Below are 22,363 nucleotides of genomic sequence, written 5' to 3'. Positions count from 1 at the left end.
TACCCACTACAGTGCCACAAATGGCAGTCTTAGTTTTTCTGTGCTTTTTGTAGTTTTTTAAGGGGTATTTTACACTTTTTGTATTCCCACTATGCTTGTGATTTAAGTTGGGATTCACAAACTGATCAGGAAATGTACCAGAATTTTAACTCCCTCATTGGAGTGGGGACCTATTAATCTGAAAAGTTATATGAAATACTGTTGGTTTAATATAATCCTGAACCGCTATGCCATTATTGAAAGCCACTGCTTTAGAAATTGGATGTATGTATTTAACAGACTCTTCAAAGTGATGACTCTTAAGGTGATTCTGAGATCCCTGCTCAAATCATGATCACCTGTTACAGCAAAACACAATGAGTTGTAGTTGTTACACCTGTTGTATGTAGGTGAAACGTGTCACCCTCTATCTGGCATTCTTTCAGTTACTATATACTAAGATCAAATAAAATACATATTTAAGTTTTGAAATTCGGTAATTCAGAGTTGGGAAACACCAGAGGTAAGGATGCCTCTTGTTGCCTTGTGCAGACTCCTTGCAGTGTAGGACTGTTTTTTAATGACATGATCACATCCCAGTTTTTTGCACATAACTTTTCTGCCTCATTCAGTGCACAAAGCAGTGAACCCCATTGCTGAAGCTGTTAACCTGGAGCCTGCTGTACTGCAGCTTTCTGAAACCCTGGACCAAGCACAGAATTACAAATTCCCTCAAGTGTTCATGATCTTGGTGTTTAGGAGCACTGAGTCTTGCATACTTTGTAGCATTAATGTTTTAACTGTATGCCTAGAAGCTATAAGATTGCATTGGTCTCATTTTACAGATAGAAACCAGGGGCACAATGAGACTGAAGTCAGGAATATCAATAACTCTGGATGTTAGAACTTGAATTTTCTACTTTAATATTCAAGTTATGGCTTTCACTGGCTCCTATTGTGCAGCGCTTGTGCAAATCAGCCTCCAGGATCTAATTGTACTGCACCCAGAGCATGAGTAACTTGCAGTTTCCCAATCAAGTAGCATGAAAATGTACAGTGGGGCAACATACCACTGACTAATTTTATCTTAGAAGTAGATGACCTGCAGTGCCAAAAATTGAAACAGGAGCATGAGGTAGGCTCATGGTTAAAAGAAAATTTTAGTCTGAAGAAGCCAAAATTAAGATCTTTAAATGGAAAGGTTTAGAAGACCTACTCTTGGGTATCCTTAACTGTTCATGAAGACTTTATATGCTGATTTGCAGCTACAAGTATATCTTCAAATGTGACTGAAATGCCTTTGCGTAAGAGGTGAAACTGAATGTTAGCTGAAGTAGGGTAGAAAATGGAAAACAATTTGTCCAGTGGAAAGTAATTGCCACATTTAGCATTTGGCAAAGATGTCAAGGCAATGCCCCTTCTCCTTTCAAAAGTAACTTGTGGTTGGTTTGTGGGTTGTTGTGGTTTTATTGGGTGCAAATGAGCAAGCCTGTTTGTAATTGCACCTCTGGCAACATGGTGCTCCCTGGCATCAGCTGATCTGTTGATCCTGACAAGTATGGAAGAGAAGAGTGGGTCTTAAAATCTAGTGGTCTCAAGAACTATATGAGTTTTAGCACATTTTTCTGCCATGCCTGTATGGAGGCAAGATCAGCCATGTTTCTGGAGCCTAATTAAAGAAACATCAAATCTATAGGTGCCTCGTAGTGTTTAGTTTACAGTTAAAATGAAGCATTTTTAGCAAGTTTGAATCTGCAAAGCAGAAGTCGTTATTTCTGGAGTGATGTATCCTGAGGTCAGTGTTTGGAGAGCCCAAAAGAAATGTGTACCAGGCTCCCAGGTCCTCAGAGGACCCCTGACCAAAGGTAGGAGTCCTGGTATAGGGCCAACCTTGAGTCTGCTGCATCTTGGTATTATTCTATTACTGAAATTTCTTCTTAATTAAGACCTTTGTGTACAGTGCAAATGTGGCAGGTAAATCTAATTAAAGCCATTCAAGAAAATAGTGGATTTTTTAGTAAAATATTTTTGCCAGGTAAATTGTCACTAGGGAGCATGGGAGATGTGTATGTGAAAAATCTGGCATTTGTTGTGGCTGGTTTGAGGGACATACTTCTGTGTTCTGTTTTAAAGTCGTGCACATACATTTTTAGAAAGCAAATAGAGTTGTTGCAGTCTGTGTCCCTACCAGTGCACTCGAGAGTACAACAGGCTGCTTTTCATGTATGTTGATAAGATGTGTATGTCTAAATTCCCCCCTAACCCAACTCCATCAGTGGGAAAAGACTGTCCTTTGTCAGGGAGAAAAGTTATGAAAGATGTTCTTTATTCAGGATGGAGTGCTTCAGGGAAGAAAGAAAGTGATTTCTGAGTGATTCATTTGGTCAAACATGCCAGAAAATTTTCCGCTCTTCTATCAATCCTAAAGAAAATATAGTAGCCCCAAAAGTAGTAATTATTTTAATAAATTATATTCATGGGCTATATATTCATTAGTAATGTTGGAAGGGTTTTTTAGGTGCATTTCTTTAAAGTATATAGATGCTTTTCCTTGCATGCACGTTATGTCAGTATTCTGTAATTTCCAACTCCTTCCCTAGACGCTCCCTGAAGACCAGTGGTTTGAATCTGAAAAGGGGGCAATGGTGGTAAAATACCACCATTGTTAGTTCTGCTGCTGCCGGGTTCTCATGACCCTCAGCAACAAGAAGTTAATTCCAGAAACACAATTACAAAAATACCAATATGCTTGACCTGCCAAGTATTTCTGTTCAGCATGAGACTGCGGAGGGGGGTAATGGAGGACTCCCCACTGTCTCAAAGTCCAGAGAGAGATGTAACTTTCTCATACCCACTCCCATGGCTTTGCTGCCGTGTGCTGTGTGAGATTTGGAGTGACTGTGGAGGAGTAGCAGAGGTTCCTGGGGTGACAACAACATTCATCTTCTGGTTTTACATTTGAGATATATAACTTCTGTATTTGAACAAGTCCTGCTTCCATCAAATAGGCCTATGTCAGAGATTATTTTCCCAAGAGAAATTCAGTTTTGATTGCTTAATTTCTTAACATTATGAGATACAAAACTCTGCTGATAAAATGGGGAGTCAGTGCTGGTAATAGAACTGGATACTGTTTGAATCAGTCGGTTTGTATTTGACAGCTATTTAGAAAAGATTCTTGATAGGTCGTCTTCTTTCTGGAGCTTGGCTGTTCACTGATTTCAGTGGTACACTAATCTTTAGAAAATACACATTGCTTTTCTAGAAGGTTATGATATCAGTCCTTTTTATAGTACAACTTTCCTCTTTTATTTTTTTGCTATTGACTTTGCATGTTTCCTTGAGCATCCATGAGGTTCTTTCAGTTCTCGGTAGACAAATATTTCTCATTTCTTTGTGTGTACACACACGGCCTCAGTTCTTTCTGCTTGTAGATGTTTCCTGTGTGACTAGAAGGCTGATGCTTCATCAGTATTCTACACCATGCCTTTATGGAGGATTCCTGTAAGCATTGTAATTATTGCTGATGTTTGCAGACCATAATATTGGAAACAAATCATAGTACTATTTTTCCAGGAGCAGTGTATGTAATACAATATTGTTTAAGTTTCTGTACATTTAGATAGATGTGTTTATTGGTACTTATATTTTTCTATGATATATAAGAGCTTATATAGACTGATACAAGCACTGAATTTATTTGTCTGACCTTAAACTGTAATGACATTTTTCCATCCCAAGATTGCTGCTTAATATCAGTCATGGCATATTAAATTATGTATCTTCTCTCTTATTTCCTATTAGCTGTTTTGTATGTGTTTTCATGTCTGTAATCCTACAGACCACTTTCCATATCCCCATGCAAGAGAATTTATTTACAGCTATGCCACAACATTTATATAGAACGTTTATATCCACAATAAACTTTTAGCTGCTAAGTGAACACCATAATAATTCCCATCAATATAACCTTGTTGGTGGCTGGCCAGCAAATTCCTAAACATGGGAAATTTCTGGACTCAGTAAGGCCCTGGAGACTGGACTCCCATTGTTCTGCTTTCCCAGCTACTGTTGGATGTGATGTTTAGTTTCAGAAATCAGTGAAGTGTCAGTTCTGAATTTTGTGCTATCACTTTTTGTTTGAATGAAAAAACATCTTTAAAAATGTCCCATATTATAATGTTTTTAGGGGTTCTGAGAATTTGGATGACTTAACATTTCTATTTGTGCACTACTTGCCAGGCAATGGCCTTATTCCATAGCAGTGGTTTGACTTAGGCTTGACTTTATGTATTTTGTGTTTCTTGCATTTCTAGTGAGACACATGTTCTGTCTTGCTCTTCCTGATTTCTTTTGTTTTTCTGTCATAACATGACCAATTCCTGTGCTGCTGTGTATCATAATTCCTTTAAAAGTCCATCCATCACCTTGAGTCAGAATTCATTGAGAAACCCAGATTTCACTTCAACTGAAACTTATTTTAACAGCAAATTTGAAAAGCTTGAAAATGTGAACTTCAGAACCTGAAAAAACAGAAAAAAAAATAATTGTACAATGTCATAGTTTTAAGCCAGCCTCATGATTTTAAAGGAGTGATGCCTCTCTTATGATTCTTGAAAATTTGGGAATATCATTTTCAAATAATAAGGAATTTGTGATAGTTTATTTTGATTATTACAAGCCACAATATGATATAATCAAAAATGTTTTTATTATATACAGGCTACAGTATGATAGTGTAGGAGGTTCCTTCCTTGACTGACATTAAGCATCCACAAGATGACTTCACTTCTCCTTTGCATGTCCCGTTTACAGTTCAAAAGTGAAAATATTTTGACAATCAGACCACCCTGGTGCAGCTTATACTGCAAATGTGCAAAGACTGAATGCACACAGATATGAGTGCAGCAAGCGCCGATGGTATGAGAAGGGATCAGGAACATCTGCAATTCTCATGGCACGTGGTTCCAAAAAACCCCGAACTTGAGAAATAAATTTAATTTACATAATAATCAATTTCATGTGAAATAATACTCTGCCTGTCGTTCCAGTAGAGGGCAGTAATTTACATACAGTAATATCAATTAGTACATGTACACAGCCAAGTATTGCAGAATAGTGGACACACTAACTGGTTTTGTGAAGACAGCGCAATATTCAAGGCGTACTAAGGCCCTCAAGGACAGAATGCCATCCAGAAGTCTTACTTTTGGTGCCTTTGCAGCAGGACTTAATCACAATTAATTACAGTAGAGTTTATGCAAGTTGTACTCAGCTCACTAAACTAAATCACCTCCACGTGCTCAGTGCTATATGCAGAAGTGTGCAACACATGCCCCCAGAGTAATGCCAAAAAAAATCCAGACTGAAGGACTGTGCCATAACCCTTGCATTATTTGGGTCACTTAAATCAAGAAGACGTGCCAAAAAAACATGTGTTTGGCTCCTAAGATAATCAATGAAGTCCGAAACTATGCAGTGCAGATACGGCCTCTCTCACCTGCAGGTGCTAGTCTGGAGCAGTGTGTACAAATGAGCTCTCCATCCTTTGGCACAGAGTCCTGAAATACTTTCAGCACTTACTTCACTTAGCACTGTAGAAGTAGACCAAAATTCATGAGAACTAAAGAACTGAGATGTTTTCAGCTAGCATGCCAATCAAAACTGAAATGTACTCTGCTGTATATAGTCATATTGCAATGGAGAATTCCATTGAATACTGATTTTTTTTCTCTATTGCTGTTGAATAGTAAATACATAGAAACATTTTTGTGTCCAGAAATAGTTTTTACAGATCCAGTAACATGCTGTAGTGCAGTGGAAGAGGAGGTACTGAAACTTGCGAAGTTTCATTATAATTCATATTATAATTCATTCATAAATGTGTCATTTTTTAATCTGTAAGAATTTGATTCCTAATCTATTTCAAAAAAAGTACCACTTGAAATTTCTGCTTAGCTAAAAATTGTTTAAACTGTATTTGTTAGCAGCAAGGTAAGTTCACTAACTCCAAAATAGCTTTCTTAACTTTGTCAATACTTCACAAATTTTACTTGTCACAAATGTAAAATGATGTGGGGATCAGTTTCTTCCGTTGCTTGAGCTAAATGAATGGCATTGGTGCTCCAAGAAGCCAAGCAGCATGTTTTCTGGAGAAGAGGGACTCATGTCCCAGGCTATGATGATGCAGAAGACACTGCACCTTTGCAGGTCATGTAATACAGAAGCACTTAAAAAAACACAGAAACCAAAACAAACCAGAACTGGAGTATTGATTTTGTTATAGAAAGAATTTAAGGGGAAATTACCTTCACATCGGAAGCATAGTTGAAGCCTACCTTATATCATGTGTAGATCCATCTGAATCTGAGCTAAGAGTAGCTTGAAATCACTTTGTATTTGGTCTCCTGTTGTCATGTAATGGCCAGCTCCAGGAAGGGTATAGCTTGAGGGAATGTGGAAAGAGTTAAGTCAAAACTAATGTTAAAAATCATACTTCTCTCAGTCAAAATACTGAAAAGTTACACTTAGCATTACAAAAAAGGATTCCTAAAGATTTAGGAACCTCCTGCATTGGTTCATAGCTTGGACTTCCTTAAAGTGTGTTGCGTACATGTGAATTCACTGCATGGAGGAATAAGGACCTGAGCATTTGTCCCCACTTTTAGGTTATTTTCAATATGCCTCATTCCTCTGGTAAATGCACCTCTCGTTCCCCATTCCAGTCCCACTCATCCTGATCTGAATGACGTGTTGTTTCATAGCTTATCCAGAATAATGCTGTAATAAATTATTTGAGACTGTGAGACATTTATGTGTCAGTTGACTGCTGAAAGAATATGTGATTGGCATCTCATGGTCTTGCTCATTTTAAGAGGGCTCTTTAATGTAAGAACAGATTTTATCTAAATAAATCAATTTTACAGGGAGATTTCAGCCATCACATTTGTAGTAAGAAAGAAACTTTTTATTTATGACATTGGGAAGACCACAGCTGGGAACGCACCCATTACTAGACTCAAACAGATGGTTTCTAACAACTCCATGAACTATTTACACTCTTTTTAGCCAATACGTTGCAGCAGTCCCAACCTGCAAATGCCGCTTCAGAAACAAATACAGAACTGTCTGTCTCAAGGCACAAAGCAAAAGAGTCACGACTTTAAAATACTGTGGGTTGATATGTGTATGATACTCACTTGAAATTTAGGAAGGAGTGCTTTTAATGGAGAATATTTATGCATTGATGCAATAAACATTCTGAATTACAAATAAAGTCATAGAGGGTAGGGTGTCTTTGTAGGTGTAGTGAAGTGAGGATTTTCAGCAAAGGCTAACAGTTTTTTCAAGAAACAAAAATGTTTTCCGTTTGTGGAAGTCACTGAGAGAAGGTAAATGCTCATCTTCAGAATAGCTCTCTAAATAAAATAGCAGAACGAGAAGAAAATGATACAATATGGGCAAGCATTAGAGGAGTTTATAGTTATGAGAAAATCGGTGGGACAACTGTCGTATAATAGTGTAACTCGTGATTCAGTTCCTGTACTTTCAAGTAAAACCAATGCATGGCACATGTTATTTCTCTTCAATTTTTGAACTTTAATTTGTAGCTTTAAAATTTTACTGAACATCACTGTATTTCTGGTATCATAGGGAGGTAAAAATGACAACTGATTCCTCTTTTCTGCATTATTTATTACTTCATCCACCTTTACCTTACCTTCTCATACAGCTGAGATTTTTGAAGCCCCATGACAGCATTGAGCCCATCAGCTACCTTTGAACAGACTGGGAAATTATATAGCCAAAAAGACAGAGTCAGCTTTCAAAGTGTCAGTAATCACCATTAACAAACATAACCGAATATATGTACATTGAACCTCTACTTGAATTTCTGCCACATGGTGAGGTGTTTGGGGTTTTGCCCAGTTTCTTTCCTGGGAAGAACTTTTACAGCTTTGTTATCAGTTAAAGATTTGTCCCTTTTTTTTTTTTTTTTTTTTTTTTTTTTTTTTCCTGCCAGTTACATTAAGGAACATAAAGAGCAACTTTTCCAAAATCAGCAGAAACACTCTGGATTCTGATGTAAGGCTGGTTTGTATCTTCCTGACTTGACTCACTCCATCCGTCGCTCCTGAAAATAAAGAAGCATTAGTTTGTAGAGAGTCAGAAGCATATAGTTTTACATTAGCTTGGCAAATGGGTATTTTGGTAATTGCAGTTTCTCTCTATATATGTCCCTAACAGCTCCAAGTGCTTTTATTTCAGAACAAAACCAACAATTTGATTATGGCCTTAATTCAACAGAGCACTTAAATACTTTGTAAATGTAAATGGTTAAGTGTTTGACTCGTGGACTCATCTGTTTTATTACATTTAACCTCTAAACCAACAGCCTATTCTTTTAAAAAATATTATCTATTAAATCAGTGAGGTAGGATGCCTGAGTTCATCAGAAACATGAAGGTACCAGAACATCCATATTTCTGGTGTATAATAAAATAGAGGATACTATACTTAATCTGATTCCAATAGAAATCAAATACATTTCGGAATCTGGGTTAGACAAATAAAAACTGACCACCAAATAAAATTGACTCTGAAGCACCTGCTTTGTCTTGTACAAAACTATAAACATGCGTAATTACAAAACAGCCTAAGCTGGTTCTTTTAAAGGGACGCTGAGCAATAAGGACAGCAGGACAAGTGTAACAAAGCCAAGGTATATGCATTAATCGTGGCATGGCAGCATTTTAAAGAAACTATCAAATTCAGAGAGATTATGAAACAGCTGGGATAAATTGTAGGTAAGAATTTTTTTAAATCTCTGGATTCCAGGTCACAATAGAGGCTATAACACAAGGCACTCCCTTGCTCTTTCACTCCTTCATGTTGCTTTCTCTTAAGGGAGGATCATGACTTTTAGACGGCTGGAACCATTATCTCTTCTTTTATGGAGAGCATCAATTGGTGCAATCGTTAGGCATCTTGAAACTGGGAAGAAGTTTATTGCTGTGACAGATTGGGCAACATATGGAAGGAAGTAAGACATTCTCCAGAGACAGATTAAGTTTTTGCCAAGGCATTTTACTGAAATTTTGGAAAATAAACAGGTCATTAATTGGGTCCAGATTTAGCTACTGCAAATTGTGCAAAGATGTTGCAAACCAGATGCTTTCCTCTATTTGTTTTTACAACCTTTTCTATTTATGGATGCTCTTATTTAATGACTTATTTCTTTAATAGAGGGCATTTTTTTGCACCAGAAGTCTCATCTCTCAATTTTGCCAGTAGATGCCTGAGTAAAACATACATGTCCACAGAATTTCAGGGGATGAAACAGTAACATGATAAGTAGGAAATAATCAGTAGGAAGTTGTGGAATACAGTAGTTCTTATAAAGTTAACAGTTAATTCTTCCCTGGGTTCCTTAGCACATGGCAGTTTTCCATCTTTATGCAGACCCTGCTAGTGAAATGGTGGAAACAAAGACACTCATCCCAAGGACAGCATTCTAAGACTTGGCTTGCAGATGAAGGTGTGAATACAATCCATGTCAGTGTTTCCCTGGCTTTCCTGAGGTATGCAGCATAGCCACTGATGTACCTGTCAGCCCTGTTAAAGCACAGTTTCAACTTGATCTCCAGATCAAGGCTGGATCCAAAAATGGGAATGTAGCAGCCAAGTCAGCAAAGCTGTGCCAGCTGACAGAAATACTTGAGAAAAGAAATCTTCTATCCTTTTCCACTTATGTTTCTTTTAGTCCTTGGAGTGCAGGCATTATGTTATGCTATATCCACACAATCTTGATTCATGTTATAAATAACGTACAGGGTGGAAAGCATCTGCCCTGACTTGAAAGCAGTGAGTCTAGTGGGGATGCCTTCTAAAAGGATTGATCTAGTCACACGAGGTCGTTTACAGTCAAGACAGAAATAGGTACCTTTGAAAGCGAGTCCTGTCATCCTGAAATAGGTGTGTGAGACAAGAGGGATGAATTGCCCTCTGGTGGTGCTTATTTCTTCCCATAATCCTCACCAAGTGACAGCAGGAAAGACCTGCCTGCATCAGTGACAGGTGGGGAAAAAGCCACTTCTTCAGCTGCCACCTGAGTGCATTTGATATGGAAATCAGTGAGCCACTAGCACTGGAGAAGTTTAATTGTAGAGGTTGCTGCTTATAGCATCTGGCTTCGTTTTAATGTACCTGCTCAAGCAAGCAAAGCAGGAGATGGAGCTGACAAGGCACCTGTGCCTTCAGTGGCACTTGAACATGCACTTTAAGTTCTATGTTCCAGCAGTAACCAGCCCGTGTACCTGAACCCTGCATAAATTGTATTTATCCATTTCCATTTTATTCTGTGGAGTCAGATTGTGAATTACACATCTTTAGAAGATATACCAGATTTATCGTAATAAAAGCCATGTGATTGTATATGTGATCCCTGACTGGTTTAGCTAAGTAACAAGGGCAGCAGCCATGCAGATTTTGTACTGCATACTTTAAAGTGTGTTTTGAGGTTCATTTTTCAAACTACTAGTTAGTAATCCACTGTGTGAATATTTGTTGTACTTTGCACAGCGTCCTTGGTCAGAGCAAAAGTCCATCAGCCTCAGGTATACTGTTTTTCACAATAGTTACTAGTGAATACTTAGGAGGGAGTACAAGGACATTGCAGGCTTATGGTACGACCTCTTAGCTTCCAGGTTTCAGTAAATAGTTCTTTGCTGATGTTGTTAACAAGGCTGCCAATTGGGAACAAAGTTAAGAGGGAGGTTTCCGATGTGGCTGTGCACTTCCTAGCAGAGCTACACCTAAGCTGGTGAGACACAGAGTCTGTTTCCCGTTTGTAACCTTCTGGAGACGTGTAATCCCTCACATCACAATTGCTATTTTAAAAAGTTATTTTCAAATCATTCACAGGTGTCATGGCCAGAGTTGCCTCCCTGTCACATGAACTGTCACTAGTCTGAGCAAAGTGGGAACAAAGTTTATTTTTAAAGCAATTATGGGCTTACTAGTGGTTTGAAACGAAAATGTTCAGAACTCCATTTGGTTTTAATTTCTCATCCAACATATTATGTTTAATAACATATTAGGAACCAGCGAGTATATTATTTGTCATACGTTCCCCAGGACATAAAAGGAGGAAAAATAAGGACTGAAATATATGAATCTCTTGTTCATTCTTTTGCAATCCAAGTACAGAGTACGTACAAAGTACTTTAAAGCCAATTCTGATCTCAGCTACACAAGTGCAAATCCCAAGCACCTATAGGGTAATCAATGATTTCTAGTTTGGAGTAAAAGGCCTCCACAGTGACACGGTCTGGAAACTCTTTTTTTCAAAACCCACTTTTGCCTTAATTTAATGTCCTTATAGCTGAGAAAAGCACTTACCTGTCAAAATCTAATTGAACAAGAGGGAAAAAAAAATCAGCAACCATAAAAGGACCAACCTTTTCCAAAGGTCAGGTGCAATTTCAGTTCTGCAATTTTTAGTTGCCCGACTTGAGAGACTTCAAAGAGGTCTTGTGTTCACACTTAGGAAACCAGCGCTCCCAGAAAGTCAGAGCTTTGCAAGTGTCATGGAAAATGGACAGAAGATGAGTAGTTCCTTTTGAAGGCATTTTTCCAGTAAAACTACATTCCATAAACATGGAGCAACACCTTAAACAGACACAACAAATGAGGAACACTGTGGGGTTGATTTGAAAGAGAGCTGTATATTCAAAAAGTGGGACAGGGAGGAAGCCTGGTAGAGGGATGTGATAGGATGCCAGGGTAAACACAGGGTAGACGGCAATATTTTCATCACACTGGAACTGAGAGTAAAAAAGAAATTGACGGCTGGTATGGACCTTGTCAACCAACTCTCTTGATCTGCCTATTTTGAAGAGAGGGGGAATCAACAGAGAAGAAGTTGTGGTAAGTGGCTGCTGAAGGAGGGTGTGCAAGGGAGTGTGTAGGTGTACAGAGCTTGAGAGAGGAGAGGTGGGGAAGGAGAGTATGTTCCAAGGCAGTACAGCTGATTTGGGGGGCGGGAGGGAGAAGGAGGGAATGTCTGCTGGAGAATAATTCACCCTGCCTGCACTGCTGCAGGTTTTAGGCTCTCTCTGGTCCTTCCTGCTCACTGGAAGCATTTTCCAAAGGCAGGTTGTGGGCAAGGAGAGGAGCAGGGTGGTGGCTGGCAAGGGAGCTATGGGAAGCCCTTTCCTCTGCTATTTGGCAGGTTTCCACGCAGTGTAAAAAAAAAAAAAAAAAAAAGCACCTGTAGCTTGTTGGCCAAAATTACTTTATCCAGTGAGACACATCAGCTCTGCGGTGTCTATATAGCACAGTGCAAACTATGAGTTAAAAAAAAAGACAGCAAGAAAGAAACACAGGGTCTAGAAATGGAAGGCTTAAGTTGTGCACAGAGCAGTTGATTGTTGGGAGACATAAAATCCTGGTCAGGGACCTGTCCAATTCATTAGTATTTATTTATATTGTAAACTTCGACTGCTGTTTATTGTGGAAGGTCTGCCAGGGATTACTGGGCTTTTATTTTATAAAAAAATAAAATAGTAATAATAGTAAATATGTATATATATATATATATATATAATCCTAAATCTTCTGATATGAAAGAATAGTAATTTGGGATTAAAAGCTATGGGCATCACACATTCTGTTTCAGACATACAGGGCAACTAATGTGCCGTACAGAGTACAGTAATTGTAATCTACAATTGCTGTAAATTATGCTAAATTCTAGCTTTGAGTCAGGGATAAGTGATACAGGCATATCCCATATCCCCCCTAGCTTCTTTATTTGTGAGGTTGCTAATTAGGCACCAGTATGACTGAAGTTATGCAGCCAGCTAGGTGTGCAGGTGTGTTGGTCACACTTGTAGTGACATGGTGGGTCATGCTTAGAGCTGGGCTAGTGACCAGATTCACTGCTCATCCATACTATTGTCTGTGCGGGACCTTTGCTGGGTTCTGGGATGCCCAAGCTGGTAATCTGAGGGAGGGAACAAAATGTCACGTGCAACCAGGGCACAGGCAAGCACATACCTGGATGCTGTGGGGACAGACCTCAGTTCTGTGCTGGATCCAATACCCTCACTCACCCTTGCAGCAACAGCACGGGACTGCCACATGTCAGGCCAGATGGTCCTGCACTGTACCCAGGATGCTGGCTCCCACAAGGCTTAGTTCAGTTTGCTTCATTAGCAAAATGGGAGAGGTGGAGGCAGAAAGGGTCACCAGCTTCTGCAGAGGGAATCCCTCCCAGGAACACTTGCCAGCCCACTGTAGCCTAAACTTCCACGATGCATCAGGCAAAACTCCAGCTTTCTTGGGTCTCCAAGAAGAGTAACCAGCAAAGGGATGGCTTTGCTGTACCCAGTGCCTGTCTCGGTGGGGATGGCTTGGGGACTGTAGAAATAAAGGACGCATTTTTAACTGTTAGTGAACAAAATGCTGTATATGCATAACTGTTAGTGAACAAAATGCTGTATATGCATCCTGCAGAGTATTTCCTTGCGTGCTAGGCTGCACTCCAGCCCTAGAGTCAAGACACAGTATATGGGTTAGTGCATATTGCTCTGTAGAGCCCCATGTACTAACACTACGTTCTTGCTACACAGTATTTATAAGATCTGATAACATGCATTTAATAACATATTGGGAAATCTGTGGCATTCTGCAAGTTTAGGCAATGTGTCTCATCTGAAGGAACTCACGACAGGTGTAGGACCATATTAAAGAAAATAGTTATTTTCTCCTTGGTTCATGCAGTTACAGTAGACTTTAGCCTGCCTCCAGTGGACTGACATTGCTTGTAAGGAAAATTAATCTCTCTACAAAATTATATTTCCTTTTTTTTTTTTTTTTTTTTTTTTACATACAGCTTAAGCAAGGCAAAAATTACTGTTATCAGTCAGGAAATTGGTACAGAGAGAGGTTATACAACTTCTCTGAAGTCTTCCAGCAAGTGACTGCCAGCTAGCCCTGTGCCCTGACCATCGTGTCTGTCTGCCTCACTGGGCCAGAGACTGAAATCATGCAATAAATATTCATTGATTTCAAGCAGCCTGGAGATTTTCATGTTCCCATGCACCAGTCCCAGGCTGCTGTGTTTGAAATAGTGTTGCCAAGAGCTATTCTGTTCTGTCTTGGGTTTTTTTTTGGTTGGTTGGTTGTTTTTTTTTTAATTTTTACAAAATCTAACTTTGTCATTACCTCTTTAGCACAGGGACAAAAAACCCCTCTCTCAAAACCAGATCAAAATGTGAATATTTCCTCTTTTTCCCATTTCATCACCAAGATATTGGAGTCCTGTTGAAAAGAAAATAAATAGCGAAGCCCTCACATGAAGGCTGCAAAGGCATGAACCTTCAACTGAAATAGGAATGTTTGCCTGTGACACCAGCAGTAGGGCTTTGTCAGGATTTACAATATATTTGGATAATGTAAGAAACTAAGTTTATCTAAACACTTTCTTATGTTATCACTGTATTATTCAAACACTTTGTTAGTGAGACTGGGAGATTAAGATATGTGTTAGCCCACCGCTACTTAAATATATTTACACAGTTCCTGTGGGTTTAGTTTTAGGAACTTGGGTATAAATTTAGCAGATGGAGTTCCACTAAGGGTATGGAAGCTATGTTTAGCTCATTCCTGTCGTAATACTCTCCAAATGCTTTGGCAGAGGAGGTCTGCCACCTGAAATTTCTTCTTCCCTTTTGACATCTATTTATTACCAATTTTTTTTTTTTTTAATTTACTATTGAGAACCACTGTCTTTAGGGACTTCACACGATGGAATGCTGGCTATTCTTGGCTTGTGAAGAGTTCAGCTGAGGCCAGTGGAGTCTATATTTGTATGCTGGTGTGGTTTGACTGAGAAAAAAACCCCAGGTGTTTAAAACTAAACAGGACTGAGACCATAATGCCTAAATTAGCAGCCAGGCACTGGACGAAACAACCGACCCCTTCCAATGACTTTACCCACTGGCCAGGAGCACCTGGTCCCTTCTAACCCCCTGGGAGAGCAGAAGGGACAGGAAGGTCACATCCTCTGAGGCCATCATTGTGGCTAAAGACCACTGGCTTACACTTCACCAGCAAATGTGACAAGAGGGCACAGAAAGGTTGTGCCCAGGGAATACTGGCTATTCCACAGGCCTCAGCCACAGACCACAGGAGCAGTTATTTTGATGCATTTATGCACTAGCAGTGCTGTTAGGATCCCGCTTTTACATAGTCCATGGGCTGGGTGTGGTTTGGTTAGCTCACTTAAGAATACAGACCAGCTACTCCAGGTCAGACCACAGCTCCATCCAACCCTGTACCATGCATCGGTCAGTGGGCAGACACCACTATTTTGGGAAAAATATAGCACTCAGATAAGCATGTAGTGATGCTGTATACGTTATATATCCTACCTGTGTTCATGTGGTTCAGGGAGGGTCCTGAGCCATGAGCTGGAATTTTGTGCTTAATGGCCCTTGCTGGATTTTTCTTCCAGGAATTTACTTAATCTTTTTTTTAACTCTTCTAACTTCTGGCAGCCAGAGCATCCTCTAACAATGACTTCCAGGGATCAGCTACGCAAATATGAAGAAATATTTATGTTAGTTTGTTTTGAACCTGTCCCATGATCATTTCACTTACTGTTCTCAATTTCATCCACCATAAGAAAAAGCCCCAGCATTACCTTGTGGTGGGCAGACCTCTGTAATAGCATAATGATGTTTGTGGGTTTGCTCTCAATTACTTTTCTAAAAAGTTTTAAAATCCTCTTTGCTTTTTTTGTTCCTACTGAACACTTGTATTGGATTTTCATAAACCTATCCAAGATCTGTTTCCTCAGTGATAATAGCTCCATTAAATCTCATCACTATGCACTGTGTACCTCTAGGGTGTTTATTCTCTGGTGCATTTATCAGTGCTCAAAAGCTAGTTTTAATGCCTTCTCAATCAATATTGTAAGAATCTTCAATATTTCCAACCAATTTCTATTTTGACTGCCAGACCAATTTAGTATTGTCATTACATTTTGCCACCTCACTACTCAGTCCCTTGATAAAAATCATGTACAGATAGTGGGCAAAACAGGTTCCAGTGCTAATCTCCGCGGGAGTCCACCAGGAACCCCACCTCATTGTGAACATAGAATATTTATTACTACTTTTGTTTCCTGCCTTTAAGAAGCCATTAAGCTACAAGTGGCCTTTTCCTTTTTATTCCTGATAGCTGAGCTTCTTAGTCATCTCTTGGTAGAGGATCTTGGAGGAGCCTTTTTCAAAGCTGTTACTATTCATTTTGTTGATTTAACATCCCTGAGCTCCTCTATGGGAGACCTGATGAGAAGAATCACTTCAGCTTTCTTGCCATGACCCTCATTGTCACTTTTTGCATGTGTCATTTCTGTAAGTTTGCCCGAATGGCTGGTGGGGCAGTTACCTCCCTTTTCTCCCTGCCATTCTTCATGCCCAAAAACGCACTACTGTTGTATGGAGCCTGCATATAATTTCTGATCCTCTGCTTGTATTAGAGCTGCCTTCTGTGGTTTGGCCAGGTAACTAGTGCTTTTGCAGTCAGGAGGAACATTTTTTATCAGTACTATCCACTGAATATTTGGGTCTTAAAATGCAAACGGATAGTCCTCTGGTGCTGGAACGGGGGCACTAGAACAGAGGGAAAGGGTGTAATGTATATTCAGAAGCCTTTTCTAGTTTGAAGATAAAGGGCATCTATAAGCCTGCCTTTCGTGCATAAGAAGAAGCCTCGCTTAGCAATATTAATTTTAAAATCTCACTATCAGACAGTTGACATAGCAGCTGACTTGCCTCTAAAACACGTCAGTATCAGGCTTTCCAGTGAAACGATCCTCTGTTGTAACGCCGTGCAGCTATTGGCCATCTCCATCTCACTTCCCAGCAATGCCTAAATCTCGCATAAACTGTTCTTTTGCCCCAGTCCAATTCCTGGCAGCCCCAGATGAGAAGCAGAGCCTCTACGCCCCGGCACAGCCTCAGGAAGACAGTAAAAGTGCAACTGAGCTGAAGGGAAGCATTTCTGGCTGCTCTGAAGACCCTGCTGTTTCATGCTCTGTATAAATGAGTTTGCAGCCTGTAGTAATCCCAGCTCAGCTCTCAAACAAATGTTTTGTTCAAACATAAAATATTTTTCCTAAACAGCAAGCAATGAACCTTTGTTTTGAAAAGGCCTGGTCCCAGAGATAGAATTCAAAACACATGACGTGAAAGCCCTGTCATAAACACAGCTTTGGGTTCCCCGCATATGACTTTTTTCTCTTCCTGAATTTGAGAAAGGGGGAATTGCTTACTGTTAACACGAGCTGCTGTGCAGCCATCTGTAAAGGCAGATATAGGTAAGAAATACAAGATGTGTAGGTAGGACAAGGATAAGATATGTGGATGGGACTCCAATATCCAATATGGGATATATTGCATGTGTAGGATATTGGAGTTTGGCCATAATCCAAGAAATCCTGAACTATTCTTATACCTGCATAATTATAGAATGGAATCCAGAGATCAAGAAGTTAAAAGCACTTGCCTGATTTTTTTTCTTCTGTGACTTGGAAGCAAGAGTTTCCGGCTTCTTCTAACTACATGTCACTAATGTTAATAACAACTGTGCTCCTTTAGTGGTTGGGAAGCTGTGTCGTTCTCATAGGACCAGTGTTTTCAAATGAAGAGAAGCCATCAAGTTGCCATTTAATTTTGGATGTGATATAACGAGATAAGTGCAAGTAACAATAAAAGGGAAACAGGTCACTGCAGGAAGATCAAGTGCCTGATTACTGTGTGAGAACTGCAGGTTCAATCCAAGCCCAAAGAACTCTGTGCCAGGTACAACATCATGGAGCTATCTCACAGTTAATTAGGGGGGGTGCATTATAAGATGTGAGCAGGCAGCCCTGTTATGTATATATATATGGGAATACAAGTGGGAAAGTGCAGTTCATCTCAATTTACCCTCAACTACCCCACTGCCTATACCGTTGCCTCATGTCTGTGTGAGTAATACCCTAAGGTCAAGGTGGTGTGTAGAAACTCACACTGTTTTGCTCAGAAAAGCCGGTCATAAGTGGATAATTTGTTATCAGGTATCTATTTTAGCATTTCTAGAGTACATCACACCATTCTCTCCAGCTACAGCACCCCACTGTTAGTGAAATGGAAAATCTCAAGTAATGCTTGTAATACTTTGGCATATATGTGTAGACCTGGGGAGTTTTTTCCCTGCAAATAGTTTACTCTTTCTTTCTCACACCACATGCAATTTCAGGGAGATAAGGTGGCAAAGAGACATAAAAATCAATGATCAGAAAATGAAGTGTTGCAGTTCTGCCTATGAATGCATACAGGGAAAAGTATACATCCTTGAGCTGACTTTGTCAGTTCCACTAATACCGTGCAGTTGTCGGTAGTGCTGTGCTGTATTAATAAGCTTTAAGCAAAGATTCCTGATCTTCCAGAAAATTTCAGTATCTGTCAAATGACCGATTGTCATGTTAGATGTGACATGTAGGTATTAGACTACAGATGTAAGTATGGACATTTCTGATCCAGATAAAAACAATCACGGATTCCAGCTGTGGTTTTATGAAGGAATCTCCATTCCTGCATGGATCAGTTGCAACACGGGAACGTGGGGCTGGGTTTCCATTTCATGGGCTGTGCTGCTGTCACAATGGGCAGCGAGTTCAGGTGTGTGGTGGAGCTCCCCTGCAGCCTTTGTGAAATGCACAGGGAAGCTTTTATTTTGAAATGCTTTTATGAGATGTATTAGCATAAAGTTCAGTGTTGGTATATTAACTCTTCCAAAAACAGTCTGTAGACTGAGACCAAAATACTAATTAGCACTCTTATATAACAGCTTAGGGTTCTGTAGTAGTTTTTGTCTGAAAGATTGACGGCCAAAGGGGTTTACTCATTGGAATGACGCATCTTTGAAAATAAACAGTGAGTGTCAAGGCAGTCACCAAACAAGGAGACAGTAATTTTAAAAGTATGCACTAAGGACTACTTCTTTCCTCCACCATGCACAATTTCAAGCACAGGAGCTTTCAAACAAGCACCGCTAGACCAGCTAACTCTTGTTGTTTCTTGTTTTATTTGACTACTATGCAAGTGATGGACTGGAGCCAAAGAATTCAGCCTCAGCAGCGGCAGCACTCGGCAGCACTGAGCCTGGAGCAGCCCTCCGGCTCTCAAGTTGTGCTTGGACCCTTGTGTCCGGGAGGAAGGGAAAGTCATTGCCGTGCAGAGAGGCTCCTCGTGCTGCCCTTTGTGACTGCTGAGATGTGCTGCTGGGGGAGCTGGGAGGGCAGCTCTGCCCGGTCACTTGGGATGTGGGAAAGATGGGCAGCCACGGGGGCACTGGAGCTGGTGCTTTGCTATCTGTTACAAGCATATAACTGAGCTTGTTGAGCCGTTAATGGACTTGTTCCCTAGTCAATACCTTACCTGGGCTCTTGCTTTGATTTTTGTTTCTTTGGGCTGGCTTTTGAAACATTACATTTCTATCAAACTGCCTCCTAGTCTTTGGAAATACTGCAAGGAAGAATGCAGAATCCCATTAGCTGAAAAAGTCAATGCATTTTCCAACAGAAAAAGAAATCCCTATGAAAATTTAAACAGAGTGCTATGAAATGTTAATAATTGCTTTTTCCACTAGCAGTAGCATTTTATAAGTAGAATTAGATCAAAGGACTGTAGATTAATCAAATAAGAATTTCTCTGTATGGTGGTAATGTCTCTTTGGATAAATACCGTGCACATCATTGACACTGGGGAGTCTCTGGGATATTTATTCTTCAAAAGACAGCAGCTGAGTGACTGACACACTGACTCGGCAAGCTGGGGTGGGGATGGAAACCATCCCGTCCTGGCTGCTCAGGCTCTCTCCCCATGCACCTGCGCAGGAATCCTGCCTCTCCACTTTGCACAGCAAGGCACAGGGGAGACTGGTTGCTCCCACTCCCTGGCTGCCAGCGACCAGCCCTGTTTGGGAGTATAGATGGTAGTGGTGCCACCTCTTTCGTCTTGAGTTTGAAGTCCCTGATGGGAGTCTCAGGGAAGACCACAGAGCCACACCTGGAGCAAAAACCAGCAAGTACAGGACTTGTGGGTACTGTAGATGGTAATAACAGGTAATGGAGGATTTCAGTCTAGAGCTTTCATTTTAAATTTCTAGTACCCAGAATTATATTTCTCCATTTTATGGCACTGGAAAAGTCACACGTTGATTAGGAATAAAATTCATGAGGTGTACTGAGAACAGATTGCATTGCAGTAAAAATCTACCCTAAGGAGTTTGCATGGAGTGAAATTTTAATGAATAATTGTGAATGAGACAACTGTCCTTTCTTCCCTTCACATTTAGGTGCCTACCTTTGCAAGCTGCCTGACCCTGTCCTTTATACTGAGGCAGGTCCCAGGCAACGCCACTCCACAGCCCTGCCCTGGTGGGCAGCCACCTACCTCCAGGCTGAGGGTGGGAGGAGAGCTCTGTCATACAAAGGTGCGTCATGACATATTGTTGGCCTCGAGGCCGGAGAACAGGACACAGAGCCTTCTGAGTCCCACCATTGCCAGTTTGTGCTTGGGAAGTTAATCTCCAGGGCTGTGAAATGACTTCCCGTGAGCCAGTGGCGCTCCTATCAGAAACCGTCTTGATCACAAAACTACCTGGCAAGAGCTGTGCTCCCTTAGAAATCAGCTCATGCTAGGGGTATATTAAACCAAAATATTAGTATTTTCAAGTGTAATGGAAAATGGTTTGACAGGCGTACTAGGAGGGCCTTTTTAGTATATTTTTACTCAGATTGGCTTCCCACTTGCTGTTGAAAATGGCAGTGTTCTGCTTCCATTTCATTAACTGAAGAAATGGCATGTTTTGCAAACTCAGTGTTGGTAAGACTGAATGAAAACAGATGCCTCTCTGCCTGTTAAAAGAACTGAAAGATGTTATGGGGAGGAATCTGAAGAACAAAGTTCTCTCCATCCCCTTCCTCTCTTGCAGGCTGTGACCAGTTCTCGGTAACATTAATATTAGGGACTCCTGGGTTTTGTTTACTGCTCAGTGCCTGCTGCTAGGCGTTGTTGATTTCTTTTTCATCCCAAGGGCTTCATTTGTTCCAGTGCTCGTTGTACCGTGCGGTTTTGGGGATTCAGACAGCCCTTCCGTAAACGGACTTTCTCTTGGCAAACAGGGGTATGATTTTGAGAAAACTAGGGAGGGCATCTTCTCCAGAGATGAGTGGAGAGCTGGGCAGCGTGGAGCTGAGGAGGAAAAGGCTTTCTGCAGCCCTGCATACTCTAAAACAGGCATTCCCGAGTGTCTTCAACTTTTTCTTCCCTGCTTTCCGCAGCGGCCGGGGACAGCCCCTGGGTGCTGGGCAGGCTCGCCCTCCCGGGGCTGCGGCCGGCTGGCTGTCCCGGTGCAGGGGCCGGCTGTCCCGGTGCAGGGGCCGGCTGTCCCGGTGCAGGGGCCGGCTGTCCCGGTGCAGGGGCCGTCCCGGTGCAGGGGCCGGCTGTCCCGGTGCAGGGGCCGTCCCGGTGCAGGGGCCGGCTGTCCCGGTGCAGGGGCCGTCCCGGTGCAGGGGCCGGCTGTCCCGGTGCAGGGGCCGGCTGCGCTTCCACGGGCTGGACTCGGAGCGATTGGCCCGTGCGGATCATGTGGGAGAAGCAGGAATCCTGAGTTGTAGCTTTTGGCACTCCTTTTTCTTTTAAAGCGCTTGCTCTTTTCAGCTCCCTAGGGCTTGTTGCCTCCCTCCTTTCATTACCCTGATTATAATCTGGAGTAGCCACAACGGAGAGGGACGGAGCGAAGCGATTTTAAAGGAGCAGAGATGTTGAAGCAGGTGCCCAGGACATCAGGCACTAGCTGTTACTACCTAAACTCGGTGTCATCTGAGGGCCAGGAGATGTACTTACGATATGATCAAACTGCCAGGCGCCCTCCCTACAGGATGAGCAGGATTCTCGCCCGTCACCAGCTACTGACGAAAATTCAGCAAGGTGAGTTAATGGCAGAAGCCCTCCTTAGCCTGGCATTGTCACAGGGTCTGCAGGTCCCGTCTTTCGTATGAGAACAGGTTTTAATGCCTCATATTTCAGACTCTTGTCTTGTCTCTGTTCTGGACTAATCTGGCTAGACTCAGAGTTTGAAATAGTCATTCATACCTTTCTGTTTCTACACAGGCACACATACACTGAGAAACAAACACTAGTGCATGATTAGCTATTTAACTAAATTGTCTTTTAATCATAAACTATGTGGTAGCTTTGGTGCTGAAGTTCGTCTTTTCTGACTGGCAGAGCAGTTACTGGCATCAGTACATTTGTTCGGGATT

The 22,363-nt window shown here is 41.1% G+C and overlaps 1 protein-coding gene across 3 annotated transcripts in view; it reads left to right on the top strand.

The window, feature by feature from the left end:
- The window catches only part of STARD13 (StAR related lipid transfer domain containing 13), a 297,402-nt gene that overhangs the window by 156,440 nt on the left and 118,599 nt on the right, over positions 1–22,363 (top strand). The window contains exon 1 of one of the 3 annotated variants that reach the window (XM_005446478.3): positions 21,625–22,028. The exons of the other annotated variants lie outside the window; for them this stretch is intronic. Within the exon in view, the coding sequence (XP_005446535.1) occupies positions 21,860–22,028 (169 nt within the window). The 5' untranslated portion in view covers positions 21,625–21,859. Of the gene's footprint in view, positions 1–21,624; positions 22,029–22,363 lie in introns of those variants that run through there. 3 annotated transcript variants of the gene reach the window in all.

This window comes from Falco cherrug, chromosome 2 (genome assembly GCF_023634085.1).
Source record: "Falco cherrug isolate bFalChe1 chromosome 2, bFalChe1.pri, whole genome shotgun sequence".
Taxonomy (NCBI): domain Eukaryota; kingdom Metazoa; phylum Chordata; class Aves; order Falconiformes; family Falconidae; genus Falco; species Falco cherrug.
The sequence above is the reverse complement of the archived record's forward strand: the minus strand, read 5'-3'. Positions and strand labels throughout refer to the sequence as shown.